Source organism: Podarcis liolepis, assembly GCF_965112155.1.
Source record: "Podarcis liolepis genome assembly, chromosome: 10".
Lineage (NCBI taxonomy): Eukaryota > Metazoa > Chordata > Lepidosauria > Squamata > Lacertidae > Podarcis > Podarcis liolepis.
Window position 1 is genome coordinate 69,634,662 of NC_139562.1, and position 19,963 is coordinate 69,654,624.

General features: G+C 44.2%; 1 protein-coding gene across 19 annotated transcripts in view; it reads right to left on the minus strand.

The window, feature by feature from the left end:
• MAGI2 (membrane associated guanylate kinase, WW and PDZ domain containing 2) overlaps positions 1 to 19,963 on the minus strand; it is a 615,277-nt gene that overhangs the window by 49,805 nt on the left and 545,509 nt on the right. For 11 of the 19 annotated variants that reach the window (XM_083463919.1, XM_083463931.1, XM_083463930.1 and 8 more), the window contains 2 exons: positions 18,515 to 18,601; positions 12,133 to 12,381 (listed from right to left, as the gene is read on the minus strand). In XM_083463919.1, coding sequence (XP_083320045.1) covers positions 12,133 to 12,381; positions 18,515 to 18,601 — 336 coding nt within the window. The remainder of the gene's footprint in view (positions 1 to 12,132; positions 12,382 to 18,514; positions 18,602 to 19,963) is intronic. The other 8 variants (XM_083463933.1, XM_083463936.1, XM_083463922.1 and 5 more) reach the window with 1 other exon arrangement.

The following is a 19,963-nucleotide window of genomic DNA, read 5'->3' on the forward strand; positions in this document are numbered from 1 at the left end:
TACATCTAAACCTGTTGATGTTAACCGTTGCAACATAATTCACCACTGCCCCATGCTAAAACACTTCCTCAGCCAATATCAGGAATACAACTTCTGAAACTTGCTGATGAACTATAGTTTTATTTTCAAGCAAAAAGTGCTTTCATAGGGCTTTTTTCAAGAAACAAAATAACGATGCATGGCTTTTAGTACAGAATTAATTCCTTCTCATTAATTTCTAGTGCTTTAGTATCTGAAGCCCTTTTAATTAAGCAAATTGTAATTTGATTTAATGCTCTGCTTTACAGACACACTTAAGGAAGTGCAAGACAGTCTGGATATTTGCAAATTATTCCATTTAAAAGAAAACAACAATATGTAAACTCTAAAAAAACCCCTATTGATTTATTAATTGTAGGATCTAAGTTGAAACAGATTTACTGGGCAGGCCTGTAGTAGCCACAGATTTTAGTCAGCCAGGGCTTCCTTTGTCCTGTACTACTGTGAACTCAAAAGACTGGGGGAAACCTGACCACTATACAGTGGTACCTCGGGATGCGAATGGGATCCATTCCGGAGCCCCGTTCGCATCCTGAATGGAACGTAAGACGCGACAGCACATCTGCGCATGTTGCGTTTTGCCGCTTCCGCGCATGATGTCATTTTGAGCGTCTACACATGCGGCGAAACCCGGAAGTAACGTGCTCCATTACTTCCAGGTTGCCGCGGAGCACAACCTGAAAGCGCTCAACCTGAAGCACATTCAACCCGAGGTATGACTGTAGTCAGGCATGTACTGAGTACAGTTTGGATTGGCTATTTCCAGTTTTTAGGAGGCAGTTACTGTCACATAATGAAGTGCAGTGTTCAGCCCAGCAGCAGCAAATGAGTATTATCCCACAAGCTTTATAATTTATCCTGGGCCATTCAAGTGTGCAGATCAAAAGGTTGTGCTAATGAGTTCTAAGAGTCAATGAAAATTTATATGGAGGCATTGCTAGGGCTGCCTTATATCTGGATGGTTTGCCTAAAAACAAACAAACAGGATGTCCTGGTTTTTACTTTCTTAAACATGGCAACCCTAGGCATTGGTACAGAACTGGTTTTGATCACCTCTCAAATGCACATGGGAGAAATCACTGTTTGTAAATACCACCATGTTAACATCTCCTTGCATCTGTTTTAAGATGAATGAAATACCCGTTACTGGTGTTTGTAAAACTTCAGTTTCATGCTCTGCATTTGTCGATGGCCAATTCATCCATCCATTAACTGCAAAAACTATATGGTTCTTTGCTGCTGCTTCTTCTTTTTATTAAAAAAACCACTTTTTGCAATGTATCTTCCTACCCCTTTTATTTACTGTTGTTTCCCCCTCCTTTTCTATTTCCTGTGTCTGCACATGTATTGTTCCCTTGGATTGTTAAAAAAAAACCCAAAACCGAAACTAAAAGCAGCCTCAGAGATTTGCAGTATTGAGCAGAGGACCAGCAGGAATAGATTTACAGGGGGCAGGAAGGGCAGTTCAATTCTTTCTCCTCTGGCAATTTTTCCAGTCAATATCCCCACTTCCCAGCTGCTTTTCACTCTGCCGGAGAAGAGATAATGGTAGCCGCAGCTATTCCTGTAAGAGCAGAAAAAGCTAAGGAAATGAATTCTGAGCGGTAAAATGGCTGGATGGGAAAGGATTAAGCGAGCCCTTCCCTACCATCCCAGGTTGCTTTCGGCTCGAAGAAGAGGAAGAGTTTGGATTTGATATCCCGCCTTTCACTCCCCCTTAAGGAGTCTCAAAGCGGCTAACATTCTCCTTTCCCTTCCTCCCCCACAACAAACACTCTGTGAGGTGAGTGAGGCTGAGAGACTTCAGAGAAGTGTGACTGGCCCAAGGTCACCCAGCAGCTGCATGTGGAGGAGCGGAGACGCGAACCCGGTTCCCCAGATTACGAGTCCACCGCTCTTAACCACTACACCACACTGGCTCTCAAGAAGCTACCATAAGAGTAGGGGACTTCTGCGTGTTTACATGTAGTTTCAGTGCCATTTACATTGTCATTTGTTTACTCCTCCTTATTCCCATAATTAAGATTGCCGGAAGAAATATCAACAACCTCAGATATGCAGATGACACAGCCTTGATGGCAGAAAGTGAGGAGGAATTAAAGAACCTTTTAATGAGGGTGAAAGAGGAGAGCGCAAAATATGGTCTGAAGCTCAACATCACCTCCTGGCAAATAGAAGGGGAAGAAATGGAGGCAGTGAGAGATTTTACTTTCTTGGGCTCCATGATCGGTGCAGATTGTGACAGCAGTCACAAAATTAAAAGATGCCTGCTTCTTGGGAGAAAAGCAATGACAAACCTAGACAGCATCTTAAAAAGCAGAGACACCACCTTGCCAACAAAGGTCTGTATAGTTAAAGATATGGTTTTCCCAGTAGTGATGTATGGAAGTGAGAGCTGGACCATAAAGAAGGCTGATCGCCGAAGAATTGATGCTTTTGAATTATGGTGCTGGAGGAGACTCTTGAGAGTTCCATGGACTGCAAGAAGATCCAACCTATCCATTCTTAAGGAAATCAGCCCTGAGTGCTCACTGGAAGGACAGATCCTGAAGCTGAGGCTCCAAGACTTTGGCCACCTCATGAGAAGAGAAGACTCCCTGGAAAAGACCCTGATGTTGGGAAAAATTGAGGGCACAAGGAGAAGGGGACGACAGAGGATGAGATGGTTGGACAGTGTTCTCGAAGCTACCAACATGAGTTTGACCAAACTGTGGGAGGCAGTGGAAGACAGGAGTGCCTGGCGTGCTCTGGTCCATGGGGTCACGAAGAGTCGGACACGACTAAACGACTAAACAACAACAACAACTTATTCCCATTTCAAAAATGCATAGAGCATTTTAAAACAAATTCTCTGCATGAGGGGGAAAATTGCCATGAGAAAGGTTCTGCCTAGCCTCTTCCCTGCCACGTCCATCCTTTCACACTTGGAATGGGAGGAACACTGATGGTATAACTTGCAGCCTCAAATACAAACAGTCAGTGCATATATTAATTACCATAATGCTAATGAACCTCTCTTCTGTATTAATCATGTCTCCCACAGTTCTACAAACTATTATAGACTTAGAGACCTTTAGCTGCCTATTATGTCAGCTCCCATTTCCAGGTGTGGTCTCCAATCGAAAGGAGCTTATAGTCAGTTCTGCAGACCCCAAGAGACTCTAATCCTTTCATTCCCTGACAGCACATTCGCTGCCACCCCACATGGCGTCTCAAGTGGCTTCTGAAATTCAGAAGAGCTTCAGAAGCAATTTCTGAAGTAAATAAAGTACAGAATGAGGCAGAGCATGGGAAAAACCAATTGGTAAAGTGATGCCCTTCTGTATGTCCAAAGGGGCTCGCTGGACTGGAATCAGAAGCCAGAACAAAAGGCAGTTTTGAAATGGGGAAGATCAGGCGAAATGTTACTACCTATTCTTCAATAACAGGAAAAGTGGAATATCCTATTTTATGCTGCAGCTAATTACATATATTTGGTGTGAAGATATCTATCATCTACCTATTGATATAGATATGTACCACATACACACAGACATAATACATATCTATGTCTATGTCTATAATTTCATCTATACAGGTCACCCAACTTCCACCATGGAACTGAAAGGACCGTACATAGGATTCCCAGACAATCTCTCCCATGTAGACACTGACCAAGCCAGAGCTGCTCAGCACCAGCAAGATGGCTGCATCACATGCCCTCAGACCATGAGGCACTTCAGTCCTATGATCTTTTGAAGCTTCCGCCTTATGAAGGCCACTTTTGTGGAGCTCCATAAGGACCAAGGGATATTTGTACAGAGCTGTGTCCTTCATTGAAGGGTAGAGCACCCTCTCACTGCTTTAGATCATGGGATGAAAATCTTCCAATGTGCTATTTTAACCCTCACCCCAAAATCACTGAATGGTTTTATTGAAGGGAATTACAAGAAAAATAAGAGCAAAACAATAAAACATTACAATATAAAAAATGCTGAGTTGTTTATATTCTTGTTTCCCTCCAAATTTGCATGCAGAAAGTTGGAAGAAACACTGGGTGCTGAAGAAAACACCATACCTTTCTGTTTCTTCTTTTTAAAACAAAAATTATTTCTCTTGACAGAAAATCACTAAACTCATACTGAGCTCCGGCTAATATCACAGCATGCCCCCAGAAAGCAGTGATCGCTACAAGCTGGTGTCAGTGACAAATAATGTTTCTCACTTTTACAAGTACGGTGTCTTTTCATCTGTTCTGTATGTATTTCCCCTAAGAGCTGAGAGATTGTATTTTGTAAAAAGTCACTTGCCTGTTTTCTCACATTTCTTTTTGTACACTGGGTAAATGTCAGATGCGAACAGGTGAGTGTGTGTGTTGGGGAATCCAAACCTGTATTGTATCTGTACTATAACCTCTGGCAGATTATAACTTCTTACAATAGTTTTGCAATGTAAACAGAAACCGATAGAAAACTAAGCCAACAAACCCTCCTGAGCCAGCTGTCCTTTCCAATATGTTACACAGCTGATCACATGAATATTTATTGTGCCCACAATTCTCCATAGGTGCAAGAGCTTTAATTCAGCTTTAACTCCCAGCATGCCATGATTTAATTGGGAGATATAACACATAACTCGGTATGCTTAGCTTGTTTCCTTTCAGATGCCTTTTTGCCATCTAACACCCACTATCAATCACTCCCGTGGCCTTTTCCTCATGTGTCTTCACCAGTGAAACTCCAGGAGTTGTGGGGCAGCCAGAAGATGCGACGTACACAGCTATCAGAGGAAGATGATGTGAGAAAATACTGCCTGATGTTCCCTTCCTGAGGCCCTTATGTTCCTTGAATAAAGGCTTTATGCCATAGTTCCAGGGTGGCCTGTCCCATTTTGCCACCTGAGATGAAATGGGAAGATGATGTCTCCCTGCCCTGCCAAAGCTTCACTTACCAGGGGTCAGGCTTCCGGTAAGATCTCACTGAACCCTCACAAGATCTCATGAGAGCTCTGCAAGATCTTGCCGGAAGCCGCTGCTGCTTCTCCTTGCTTCTCCGGTGGTACCCTGCAGGATTCCACCACCCAAAACAGTTGCCTCAGTCTGCCTCATGGGTGGGCCGGCCCTGCCATACTTCCATTGAAACATTTTTGTTAAAGCTATGCTAGATATGAGGAAGTGAGGATGGAAATTGTCCCGTAACCGTATATCCCTCACTCAAGGGTTAAAACCAGTGTAAGGGCTATTTGTGTACATGCAGGACTTTTTTTGGAGGGGTGAGGAGTTCTCAGGTGCAGTGGCAGAGCCAATTTGAAGTGCCTGTTGCTGTGCCCACACGGCACTGAACTCCCTGCTGCCTTGTACCTCTTGGTAGTGACACCCAGCATTGGGAAGTCAAGAGAGCAATGTTGCCCTGCCTGGGCTGCCCCACCGATTGTTTTCAGCCCAGCATTCTCTTTTGGGCAACCTAAGGAGGGTCCCATGCCAGAGGCAAAAGCAGACAGAGCAACAAATGCCAGTGTGGAAAGTGGGCACACACTCCCTGATATCCTCCATCCAGGCCACCAAAATGCATTATCAACATTCAAGGACACATTTCAGCCACTTCACATTTCAAGGAGTAGGGATGGGCAAGGGATATGACCTGAGGAGAGGAAGTGTGTCCTAAGGAGATTTCCGAGGGTCAGACTTGGAGGGATGAATTTGACTCTCTGGCCTGAAGTTCCCCAACCCTGTTCTAAAGAGGGAGGGGCCAGAATATCTGAAGGACTGCTTCCTCTCACATGAACCTGCCTGCCAGTTGCAGTTATCACCTCAAGCACTGCTCTCTGCCCTGCTGCCATATTGGGCAGGTTGGACAAGGCTTTTTTGGTGGAAGCAGCCCAGTTATGAAACACTTCCCTGAAGAAAGTGTGACTGTCTTTAACAGTTTTTAGCAGAGGGAAACGTTTTTATTTCATGAAGCTTCTAAGGATTTGTAAATGATGCTTTAATACTCTTCTTTTGATGATGCTTCTATGTATACCCTTTAAGCTTTTCCTGCTCTCAGTTCTTACTGTGTTAAGGTATTTGTTGCAAACTGCCCTGAGGGCTCTCTTGAGAGTGCAGAGGTATTGGGAAACTATTTTAAATAAATAGGTAAAGGTACCCCTGCCCGTACGGGCCAGTCTTGACAGACTCTAGGGTTGTGCGCTCATCTCACTCTATAGGCCGGGAGCCAGCGCTGTCTGCAGACACTTCCGGGTCACGTGTCCAGCATGACAAGCTGCATCTGGCGAGCCAGCGCAGTACATGGAACGCCGTTTACCTTCCTGCTGGTAAGCAGTCCCTATTTATCTACTTGCACCCGGGGGTGCTTTCAAACTGCTAGGTGGGCAGGAGCTGGGACCGAACGACGAGAGATCACCCCGCTGCGGGGATTCGAACCACCGACCATGCGATCGGCAAGTCCTAGGCGCTGAGGTTTTACCCACAGCGCCACCCGCATCTGTACAACACAGCTCCTTGTCGCTATGCATCTGGGAAAGGCATGGCTGGAAGCTGCCTATGCTCTGGGAGGATTTGTTTTGGAGGCGGAGGCCCTGGGATTGCTTCTTGTGATTGACGAGGTAGTGGAAGAATGACTGACATTAGTGGAGTGGAATGGATAGCTGGGCAGAGTTAGAGTTGAGTGACTGATAATGTCTGCTGGAGAATGACAGAGTGGAGGCTGGCTGTGACAGACAAGAGAGACTGAGGGGAACACGAGATGGTATTTAATAGAGTTAGGATAGCTGTTATGACACTTCAAGATAGACAGTGATGTTTAATCAGGAAACTAGCAGTGTAAGAACTCTGTAGAGAAATATTACTTGTTCTGAATGTTCTGTTCCTTAATTAAATCTATGTTTCTGTTTAACTCTCTGGGTTCTGGCCTTGATGGATCCCAAGGCAGGAGTGGCCACCAGGGAGTGTGTGTGTGTGTTTGCACTGTGTACAAGGACAGGGCAGGTCTGGGGCAAGGCAGCAGCGAAACCAGAGTAGTGCTGCCCCACTGGCCCTGTCCCAGCCTCACTGCTACTGTGCCCCACCCCCACACTATCCCAATACATGGCAGCAATGCTGGCTGCTGGGAGGCCAGGCCTGCAGCTGCTTCTGTTTATCTCATTCCACATATTTGGTGTAGATATGCTTGAGTCAGGATGTAAAAGGAGAGTCCTACTGCTTTCTCCAAGCCTGTAATATTCAGGAAAGCGAAAAGGAGGCACTTCATCACACTGTGCAAAGTCCAACTATGGAACATGCTCCTACAGGAAGAAGAAGAAGAAGAAGAAGAAGAAGAAGAAGAAGAAGAAGAAGAAGAAGAAGAAGAAGAAGAAGAGTTTGGATTTGATATCCCGCCTTTCACTCCCCTTCAGGAGTCTCAAAGAGGCTAACATTCTCCTTTCCCTTCCTCCCCCACAACAAACCCTCTGTGAGGTGAGTGGGGCTGAGAGACTTCACAGAAGTGTGACTGGCCCAAGGTCACCCAGCAGCTGCATGTGGAGGAGCGGAGACACGAACCCGGTTTCCCAGATTACGTGACTACCGCTCTTAACCACTACACCACACTGGCAACGATGGCCACCAAATGGTAAGGCTTTAAAAGAGGGTTAGGCAATTTCATGGAGGACAGGGCTATCAATGGCTACCAGCCATGGTGGCAATGTTCAACCTCCACTGTCAGAGGCAGTATGCCTCTGAATGACCATTTCTGGGAGTTGCAGGTGGGCAGAGTGCTGCTACGCTCATGCCTAGCTTACAGGCTAGCTTGGGCTCTAATAGTAGTAGTAGTAGTACAAGCATCTGTCCAGCCACTGGATGCTGGACTAGATGGGCTATTGGCCTGATCCAGCATGCCCATCTTATGTTTTTAGTAGGTGGTGGCAGCAAGCACTCTGAGAGAAGTCTACACCCTGTGTGATAGCTGAGGACTGGACATCGTGGCCACTTGAGGACAGGCCCTTGCAAGGGAAAGCCACATTACTTTTTCTGATAGACAATATGCTCTTCTATTTTGCCTGCTCCCCATAAAGGGCTGGCCATTGAAGGAGACCTGCTCTGGCTCACCTACTTTCCTCTTGGCTGTCACACCTACTTTCTTAAATTATTGAGCATTTATGTGACTGGACTTGGTGCCAGGCTACCAAGTAAGAAATTAGAGAGGGAGGCAGACCCTCTGGACTCGTCAAGGCTCATGATCTGGAGACAGACAGGCAGGTACCAACTGGGCAGGTAGTCAAGCCAGGGAACAGGCTAAGGAGTAAACGGGGACTGGTAGTCTGGAACAATGCCTGAGGGAGCCAAGCAAGAGTCAGATGCTTTATGGGATCAGGCAGAAGCCAATTGGTCCCTTTAGTCACCTGACCTCTGGCTGCAGTGGTTGCACTGAAGTGCAACTCATATCTCCCTCCTCTGACAAGTTCCCATGGGGATGCAAAGAACCAGGCATCTCCCAGTTCAAGTCCCCTCAGCACATCACCTTGTTTCCAATGCCCAGGCCTACAAAATTCCAATAATACAAGGAGAAAGTTGGTGCTGATAAAACCTTTTTAAAATGCACAAACTAATCTTGCTTACTGTTCTGTCCCAAAGGTTACCTCCTATGTGGGTATTTCTTGGGCTGTACTTATTCATGGCAGCTCTAACAATTGCAAATAAAACTGCAGGACTCTATTTGAAATCCTAAGACCAGGGAGACAATGTCTACCTGACATTACAGACAATTCTCTTTCCATACCGGTATTTTCAATGAATTCTCCCCTTGGCTGGCTTGCAGTGAATACATTAACATTTTTACTGAACATATTTAAATATTTATTCTTCGCTTCCTTTGTTTAATGCTATGGCACACCATGTAGGGTAAAAAAAAGAATGGCTGGTTGGCTGGTTGCTCTGAAAGCTTGCTTGTGAAAATGTCAACAGCATTGGCTGCCCAATAAATGATCAGCTCCCAGGGCTCAGGGACCTACTGGCTTATTTTTGCTTATATTACTCTCTATAGTTCTGTGCAACACTGAGATGCTACATAAGGAACTAATAATAAAAACTTTTTTTTTTATTTTGCAAATAAAACAAGCGTACATTAAATGACAATAGTATTTGCAGTAACAGAATTTAAAAGCAAGTTGCTATGTTGCTATTTTAGTCAACTGTGAAAGCAACGCAACATCTCCTTCCTGGCATCTCATATGAGGTGGGCCATAGCTCAGTTGCACAGTGCAGGCATTGCCCGCCAAAGGTCCCAAGTCTAATCCCTGGCAACTCCAGGTAGGTCTTGTCTGAAGGCCTTCAATTGGTGTTAGCCATGGGATCTGCCACAATTGGTAGTAGCGGTGGGATCCGCTTCATGTGCTCATTAATTTTAATAGATCTCCTCTGAGTAAAACTTAATTGAATACCAACCAATTACAGTATTTTTTGCACCATAACACTCACTTTTTTCCTCCTAGAAAGTAAGGAGAAATGTCTGTGCGTGTTATGGAGCGAATGCCTGCGGGTGGCGGGGGGGATCTGCTGCAGTCGTGAGCAGAGGATCCATGGTTCCCCTTCCTTCCCTCCTCTGTGGTTACAAAGCATGGATCCACATGGATCCTCAGGATTTTTGCATTGGGCTACTCCAAACTCACTGTCAGATCACATGTCTGTGGCCACAGCATGAACCACAAAAATCATATATCCACTATTTCGTTTAGAATATTTTTTTTCTTGTTTTCCTCCTCTAAAAACTACGTGCGTGTTATGGTCTGGTGCGTGTTATAGAGCGAAAAATATGGTACTTTAAAAAATCAATACAAGTCTAAAAACCATATGGTTCAATTTTGTACCTCTTCCCACAATACAATCATACCTCATGTTGCGTTAGATTGATGTTGTGTCTTTTCAGTTTGTGAACGCAGCAAACCCGGAAGTGTATACTTCTGCGTGCTTCGTGCATGTGCAAAAGCGTTCTGCGTACTTCGCACATGCACAGAAGCGCTCTATCGCACTCTGCGCTTGCGTCGAAGTGCTGCTTTAGTTGTGGACTTTCCGTGGTGCAAACGGCACCCCGGAACAGATCATGTCTGCAACTAGAGGTACCACTGTATATATTATTTCAGGCATAGGCAAACTCGGCCCTCCAGATGTTTTGGGACTACAACACCCATCATCCCTAGCTAACAGGACCAGTGGTCAGGGATGATGGGAATTGTAGTCTCAATACATCTGGAGGGCCGAGTTTGCCTATGCCTGTATTATTTAATAATACACTTATAGCATAATCCTATGCTTGCTCAACCAGACTATTATCCCCTGTATTCAACAGGGCCAGGAAAACTGGGGACAGGATGGCTAAAGCCTCTTCTCCCTCTCTGATTGAAAAGCCAATTACATCACTAAAGCCCTCACTTCTAACTGGCTAGTCCTGGTTGCCAGCCTAATCCTCTGATTGGCTACTGCTCACAGTTATTTAACTTAAACGATGAACACACTTCAATTTTCCCTATCCATTTGTGTGTGTAGAGGGGGTTTAATCACCTCAAATTGTTTCCCAACTGCTAGGCCCAGTTTTAAATGTCCCAGTGACGACGATTTTCCACAGTCCATGGGCAGCTGACCCAGAAAGTCACACTTTGCTCTTGACAGTCCTTTGAAAAGTGGAATAAAAATCCGGAAAAACTCTGCACAAAGACCCAGTCAGATGCTGCTACATGGAAGGGAGGTGAATGCTGAAATACAGTGGGCACAATCCAGAGAAAGTTAACCATGAAATCAATGGGACCTAAATGCTTGACTGTGGACTTAAATCCCATTGGTTTCAACTGAACTTAAGCTCACTTAGCTTTCTCTTGATTGCATCCAGTGGCATCTTCCAGCCTAGTCCTCTTGGAATTCAAGTAGCTTAAGGCTTAAAATGGCTCTGTGAGCAGCAACAGCCCCAGTAATTTCTCAAAACATCATGGTTCCATCAAGGGAACTGCAAAAAACAAACAAACAAAAACCCACAGCAAATTTCCACAATGAAATCAAGCCACACCTGCTGTTCAAATTAACATATTAAATTAGATAATAGTCACAGTAATAATATCTATCTGGTTGTTGTTTAGCCTCTTTTGAGGGCCACTCACATCCCATGTTACAATTTAAATTTGAAGGTTATCCAGCAAGTGCCTACTGTTTAAAATACCGTTTCAACAATACTGTTTAAAATTTATTTATTTGCTTCACAGGTAACCCATGGGAGCACGTGTCAACATTTATCATGCCAGAAGACTCAGTGTATTCAACTGGCAATATGCTTCTTTTTTTTTTGCAGAATGCCTCAATGAATGTCAGGTAGGGTTGCTATTTCCAAAAGCTGTCGCTTTGTCCTATATCTTAGGCAAGTGAAAATCACTTTTGGGAGCACTTTTGTAAAAAATTTTTTTTAAAAAATCTCAGAAACTTTTGGGTTTTCCTAAAAAAACTCAACAACTTTCCTGTTTTTTACATTTGAAATAAGGCAACCCTAGTTTCAGTTTCTCTCAGTTTCTCATTTGTCTAGTCTTAAACAACGAGACTCTTTTTAGTCCGGTTGTTTGATGTGCACAGTGCTTAATGCCTTATTGGCAGCTTTATTATTTCAGAGCACAGCCTAACAAGGAGACAAAACCATACAAATAGAATCTCTCTAAATCATGGGCAGGAAACATTTGAAAGAGAGAACTGTGTGAAATAATTGGTCTCTTGACCCAAAGCACGCAAGGGTATACGACTTTATAAATGCTGAAGACTATGAATAAATGGAACTCAATGGATTAGCTGTATATACAGTGGTACCTCGGGTTACAGACGCTTCAGGTTTCAGACGCTTCAGGTTACAGACTCCGCTAACCCAGAAATATTACCTCAGGTTAAGAACTTTGCTTCAGGATGAGAACAGAAATCGCGTGGCGGCAGCAGGAGGCCCCATTAGCTAAAGTGGTACCTCAGGTTAAGAACAGTTTCAGGTTAAGAACGGACCTCCGGAACGAATTAAGTACTTAACCCGAGGTACCACTGTACAGTTGGCAAAAGGAAGTTTTATAGGATTTTTGTAAAGGAATTGGAACAACAATTGACAGGAAAAAAAATTAACTCACTTATTGTAGAGCCAGAGTCAGGCCTGTTCAAGGAGCTAATGATAACGAAACCAAACCCTTCATTTTCTTTGCGATGGATGACAACATCGCTTGTTTGCAAGCTGTGCGAAGCAAAGCCCTCTGGGGCTGTAGCATTGCTGCTTGATCCAGCATGATTGCTGTTAGCATATGTGGCATAGTCGCTTCTTGGAGAACTGTGGTGCGTAGACACAGAGCCTGGACTCCTGCCATTCTCAGGGCACGGTTCTCCTGAAACAGAAATCACACAAAGATTAAGAATCTAGGTTGTCTGCTGACAAAACAGACCAGTGGCGTAGCGTGGGGGGTGCAGGGGGGGCGGCCGCACCGGGCGCAACATCTGGGGGTTAGGGTTAGGGGGTGCAAATCCACGGGTTAGGGGGCGCAAATTACTTGCCTTGCCCCGGGTGCTGACAACCCATGCTACGCCACTGAAACAGACACTCACCAAACTCGAATCTATCTGGCTTTCTAGAACACAAAATACTGGGCGTGCTAAACAAAACTGCACCCAGTATAGGAGGACCGGATCTAGTAACAGGGATCCACTCTGATAAGGCAGCAAAACAATCAAGGCACCCTTTCTTAAACTAGTACATATGATCCAAAATAGAGCCATAACATTCAGAGCAGGTAATTACTAGTGAGACCTGACTCAATTTAAATCTTGTCTATTGTGGATTTATTTAAATGAATACTTCATCAGTTCTGATTGGACCTGATCCACCCTAATTCTGCCTTAGCAGTACATGGACCACTATAACATTTCCCCATAGACCAGACTTCTTATGATTCAAGTCACTGACCGCAGTTATCACTGATAACAATAGCAAGCAAAGGCAAGTAGCAACATTTTGGCAATGAAGGCTGCAGAAAGCCTGAGACAGGAAAACAGTGGTGGCCTTTTCAGCGATGGCATCCTAGCTCTGGAGTTACCAGGAAGGTTCACTTGCATCTTTTTCACACCACGTGAAACCTTTTTATGTTCCCAGGCATTTAAGATCAATCCACTTTAATTGTGGCCCTTGCTCTAGGTTCTATTCAAGGAGTTTTAAAATGGTAGGTATTGTTTTCATAGGTCTGATTGGTATGGATTTCAGCTTTTACTTTAAGCTGCTCTAAGAATCCACCTGAAAGCTCAGAATCCAGGTACCATCAGAGCATTGACTGGAAACTATGGAAATTGAGTAATAATCTGAATCGTGTAAGCTATTCCACAACTGCTGCCACACACAGCACCTCTGCTTCCCCCAGTGAGAGACTAAAACTATATTCTGTGGGGGTGGGTTGCTTATGTTGGGCACATGCTGTACACTGATAGCACATTAATACTGCTATATAAAATTATATCATTACTAATAATGGGTGTTGAATTCCAAGGAAATGAATCAGACCTTTCTTTATCTATCTATGTCTATTAAGTATGTCTAATTCAACATTTAATTCAATATTAAGGTATTTGCCTTCAAACTAGAAAAATTTAAGCAGGCAACCAACAGAGTAATGGGGATTAACTGCTTGACTTCCCTTTTGAAAAGAGAACAGCCTATTCAAAAGATGTTTGTGGACTAGAGGGATTAATTCAGGGAAGATTAATCCCAAATAAGAACCTGTTATCAAATATAGGTTGTCTTACGAAAAGAAAACTTGTCCTTGTACACAGAACTCAAATCCTTAGCTTCACTTGCATCGTGGACCAGCCTTCTCTCAACTGGTCCCATCAGCATGGGGCTGACAACACCAAGGTCGCGGGTTTGATCCCCACATGGGGCAACTGCATATTTCTGTCTTGCAAGGGGGTTGGACTAGATGACCCTCAGGAGCCCTTCCAACTCTACAATTCTATGATACTCCATATACTTTATATTCATACAAATGCAGAGAACATAGAAGGATGGAAGTAGTATTGTATTTATATCTTTGGTGGTCAGCAAAAAGTAAAAAAAATAAAATGTGGACAAAACACAGCTCTATTTCTCTGGCAGATCCTTTATTGAAATATTGAAATACTTTATTGTCACTTGAAGAACTTGTATACAGTGAGCTTACACGAGCACCCCCCACCCAGCTCTCTTAGTCTTAATTCCCCTTGTTTACTGACGCACACCCACCAAACCCGGAAGTCAGTTGCCCTGTTGTTATCTTTTCATTCAGCAGCCTAACAGCCCATGGATAGAAGCTGTTCTTTCCCCTGTTGGTGTGACTAATCATGCTTCTATATCTTCTGCCTGAGGGCAGGTGATCAAGAAAGTGCCGGCCAGGGAGTAAATCATCCCTGAGAATATTCCTCACTCTCCTGAGGCAACGTTCTTCTGCTATTTCATCCAACGGATTCACGGGACAGCCCATAATATCTTGTGCTGTATTCATCACCCTCTGTAGGCACTTCCTATCAGTTGATGTCAAACCAGCGTACCACACCGTAATGCAGTATGAAAGATTAATTATTGGAGATTAATAATACAGTAAGAGCTACTGAACACACTGCAGTGTAACCCATGCCAGGTGCTAAAATGAAAATGGTACCAGCGAGAGAGGTTGGTTCACTATGAACACTCCAGCCACAGAAAAGTTTTAGACTATGATCCTCTCTCCTCCCTGGTCAGTTCTATAAAGCATTCTTATATGGGCCAACACAGTACCCCCTCCAGATGTTCCTGACCATTGGCCATGCTCCCTGGGGCTGAATCTGGAGGCCACCCTGTACCCGTCCTCATCCAGGTAAGCAATCAGGAAGCCATAGAGCTGGCATAGGCAAACTCAATCCCCCAGATGTTTTGGGACTACACCTCCCATCATCCCTGACCACTGGTCCTGTTAGCTAGGGATGATGGGAGTTGTAGTCCCAAAACATCTGGAGGGCCCAGTTTGCCTATGCCTGCCATAGAGCCTCCCTTGTGCCTCACCCTGCTAGCTTTGAATAAGTGAAGTCTTAGAGGAAAGCTGGACAAAAATGTTATTGTCTCTCTTCAATGAGAACAGAATGGACATGAAAAACTCTTGATAATTCTAGCACAACTAGTGATTAAACCAGAGGTTGCCAACCCAGCACCCATGAAGACTGATTGGCACTGCTGGGCAGGTGCTCCAGATGCTGAGCTTTTTCTTTTTTTTTAAAAAAAGTATTTCTCTAGCCCTCCTAGAAAATAAGTTATGGGGCAAAATGTACAGGTACCTTCCGGTAAATTTAGGTGAAATGAGAGTGAGTGTGGCGTAGCTATCTTGTATGTCTTCCCTGGTACTGATAGATGTTCCCTGTGGCTATTAGACAGCAATAGTATCTCTCTCTCTCTCTCTCTCTCTCTCTCTCTCTCTCTCTCTGTAAAATCAATATTGTGTGATCTCTACAAACAGTAGCAGCAGGACACAGCAGACACCCCCTGGTAAGCATAATGATGCCAGGGGTGGCTCTCTCGCTCATAGGGTGCTATGCCACCCCCCTCCCCCATGGCTTTTTTGACTCTCTCAGAATTCTGTCCACTGGTCCAAAGAGGTTGGTGATCCCTGGATTAAATAATATGATGCTTTTCATACCCTATGCATGAATTCACATGAATTCAGTGAAGCTTATTCGCAGGAAAGTATGTATAGGATTGCAGGCACAAGCTGTCTTCCACTCATAAAACAGATAATGGGTCCATATTTGGAATGCTTTAATTTCAGATAAAATCAAATCTGTTTTTCCCCTCCCCCAACTGTTAAAGATGCATATTACAAAATAGCTGATTAGCTTTCTCTCTGCCACACACATCACAACATATCAAGCAAAATCTTCAAAGTGCAAAATCAAGTTTCTCTGAATGAAGGATAAGTCTCTCTTTTCTCAGGCAGGAAAGCATGTCCTCTAGCAGTCCTTGTACAACTCTGAAACAAAGTGATTCGCGCAAGGGAGACGAAAGAAAAACAAACAATCATTATGCCGCTATGTTAGAATTGAAAATCTCCTGAAGTTATTGAACCAGACCTGCAGCTAAATGCCATAGTCAGTGACAAGAAAGATCTCATTTTCTGGCTGTCATGTTTTAGAAGCCTGAATACGGTTTATGTCACTGCGGGTGCAACAGAAAGAAAATTATCTTACCCCACAGAATTACCGAGTGCTAACTCAGCTATAAATGAATGAAACAGATTCCCATTAAGTACAGGAAAGAATGATAAACCAGGTAGAGCCGATTTTATATTGCTATTGGATATCCATCTATTCTGAAAAATCTGTCCATGGGAGGGAGAGTTAAAGATTGGGTATGCTCTTCACAAAGACTAGCATTTTAGTCCTTCTGTACATTGGAATGTCACTCTTTCCTGATCAGGTTTCAATACCTGGCATTTCTTTTCCTCATTTTTTAAAAGTTCTGAAGGTATTATGGCTCCTTAAATCTAAGATGCAGACCCGACTATTAAATGCTCTCAGAATGAACAAGCCCAAACATACTTTTTCCCTGTTTCATGACTGGACTTTATTAGATTCCTCCCATTCTTGCAATATTCTATGCTGTGTTCATTCTCAAGAGCTTCGAACATACTTCCGAGATTTGGGGAAAGTTATTACCCAGGGACGCGGGTGGCACTGTGGGTTAAACCACAGAGCCTAGGACTTGCCGATCAGAAGGTTGGCGGTTTGACTCCCCATGACGGGGTGAGCTCCCGTTGCTCAGTCCCTGCTCCTGCCAACCTAGCAGTTCGAAAGCACGCCAAAGTGCAAGTAGATTAATAGGTACCGCTCCAGCAGGAAGGTAAACGGCGTTTCCATGCGCTGCTCTGGTTTGCCAGAAGTGGCTTAGTCATGCTGGCCACATGACCCGGAAGCTGTACGCCGGCTCCCTCGGCCAATAAAGCGAGATGAGCACTGCAACCCCAGAGTCGGTCACGACTGGACCTAATGGTCAGGGGTCCCTTTACCTTTACCTTTATTACCCAGCCATGAAGCACTGGCTGTCTTTCCTCCAACTGGGTTTTTGCTCTTTCAAGAGTGCTTCCTCAGGCCTGTTTTAGGTTTTTTTGGGGGGTGGGCGGTGGGGCAGTGAAGATTATGGAGGAGACTTTGCTTATCTTTCCTAATAGCAGCTATGCATTGGGGACATGGTTCTCAAACCCATCACATCCATGATATGCTTGTTCACTGGGGCTACAGCCAGAAGCTGGTGAAGATTCAGCATGGCCCACTCATCTGCTAGAAGTTCTCATTCTCAAGCTGGAGCTTACCAAAGTGCTGTTGTATGAACTTAGTGAGTGGATACTACATTCCAGAGCGCACAGTCAGTTAGAGAAATGGACTGACGTTTTGTACTATAATGATACTATGACAGAGCTGTGTGGCAACAGTGGTTTCAGCCCACAAACCTGAGCTACCCAGGAGGGAATGGCTGAGGCACAAACTAAAAATAGCAGAGTGCTGGAAATGGGTGTGTGGGTCTGTACACGTGTGGGTCCATCTGCTTGGAGGGTCATGGGCACTCTGGTAATGATGGCATGTTGTGTGACTGTCAGGGTTTCTCTCTTAGTTTTGTCCTAATCAGTGCTTTCCCCTCCTAAAAAATATGTTTAGGGGTACTCTCATTTTCCTACTCATATTGAAATACTGCCCCTCAAGGAGGTCAAACTTAGATTCACAACATGTTTAGGGGTATGTGTACCCCTGTGTCCCCCCAGAAAAAAGCACTGGTCCTAATATTCTGTTATAAAGGCTGTCAACAACCTGACTCTTCAGCTCAAACTTTGGGCATGACACCATGACTTCCACAAAGTTAGGCTGGGAGAACTTCCAGTACTTTGGGGGGAATGTGCATGAATATCATTTATTTTGATGGGCGGGGGTTCTTTTGCTTATTGCCTACGGAGGCAGCCATCTTTTTCCCATACAATCCCACACAAAATGAAACAACAAATAAATAAATAAATAAATAAATAAATAAATACCGGTAAATAAATAAATAAATAACTTGAAATGAAATGAAACGAAATATATTGTAAGATAATAAATAAAATAAACTTGTCCACCTCATTTAGTAGTAAGTAAAAGATCCCTCTCCAAAGTTCGCCCACACACAAAATCCTTTCACCACCCCTCCGTAGCTTTAGGGGAGGATTTTTGCTTACTGTCTCTCTCTAGCATCCTGGAGGTTTGCTAATAGCCTATTCAAATTGTTTTTCTGAAGCCAGGTTCCTGTTACTCAATACGTGATTGATATTTGCCACAAAAAAGAATATTCAGCTACAAGTTCCAGACCGGAAGAAGTTCCTTCAACTGAAAGCTCCAGACATGCAGTTAGCAGCAAGGACCAGCAAGAAATAAAAGTGGTCACCCACACAAGCAGAAGTATAATTAATTTCCTCAAGGAATTAATCATCAGGTGCTGTGTGTTACCTTGGCTATTGGCCATTTTCCTAAGGTTTGGGGAGCTGCTAGGGGGCGTTGCACCAGGCTGGAGAGAAGTTTTCTGACTCCAGGAGTCTATAATGGTCAACAGAAGAACATCAGTCTCCTTACTGGAATGACTGCAATACGGCTAACAATGGGACATAGGACTGTGCCAAAGAAGAAGATGACACTGTGAAGAATGAGATGGGGTTGGAAATATGAGGTCTTGATCAGCTACAATGTGTAGGAATGGAAGGCAAAGCTAGCAAGGTAAGCAGGGTAGAATGAGTTCTTTACTGAATGGGAAGGAGTAGACAGAAAGGGGTTTAAAGTCATATCTGCTTATTCCAATTGCTCAGTTCAGCGCACTTGTGACAAATATGGCCTCATCTTCACACATTACCTTTTTCTAAGTGTGCACCTAAAAATGTAAAATGTGAATGTGTCAAACCAGTTTTTGAAAACACAAGAAACCTATTGGTATTCTTATCAGAGTACAGGATTGCCTTCAGCTCCCTGTTTACGGTAGTATTTGTTTCTGTGTCGTGTCTGAAATGGCCCACAGGCAGCAGGCTTTGAGATGTCAGACACAAATCCACATATGGCAGCATTGCAAAGAAGTGAACAGACTCATAGAAATACACTCCAGATGAAAACTGCGAGTTAAGGCCTCATCTTTGGGTTATCTATATCTAGAAAAACAAAACCACTCTCATGACTCCTTAAATGTCTAAGAATGAAATAATTCTGTTATCTATGGTTTAGGTTTTAGTATAATGCTGACATACTAAGGGGATGCGGGTGGCGCTGTGGGTAAAACCTCAGCGTCTAGGACTTGCCGATCACATGGTCGGCGGTTCGAATCCCCGCGGCAGGGTGCGCTCCCAGCGTTCGGTCCCAGCGCCTGCCAACCTAGCAGTTCGAAAGCACCTCCGGGTGCAAGTAGATAAATAGGGACCGCTTACCAGCGGGAAGGTAAATGGCGTTCCGTATGCTGTGCTGGCTCGCCAGATGCAGCTTGTCACGCTGGCCACGTGACCTGGAAGTGTCTGTGGACAGCGCTGGCTCCCAGCCTATAGAGTGAGATGAGCGCACAACCCTAGAGTCTGGCAAGACTGGCCCATACGGGCAGGGGTACCTTTACCTTTACCTTTATAATGCTGACAGACAGCTGCCCTATTTCTACCTGCTGCTGTTTGGTTTGTGCTAAAAGGCTTTTACATTGTGCTCCTAATGAATGGGTATGAGCTGAAAACTCATGAAATCACTTCTGGCCCCGGAGACCTAACAATCTTGAGGCTTATTTCATTTGCCTGAGGTCTGTTGGTCACACAGTGGCGGTAAACAGGACAGTTGACTTAGCAAGAGGGCGGCATGTGAGGTGATGGTGGGAAGAACACAGAGCCAATAGAAAAAGGAACATGGACAGGGTGACTCATGACTAGTACAGTTCTA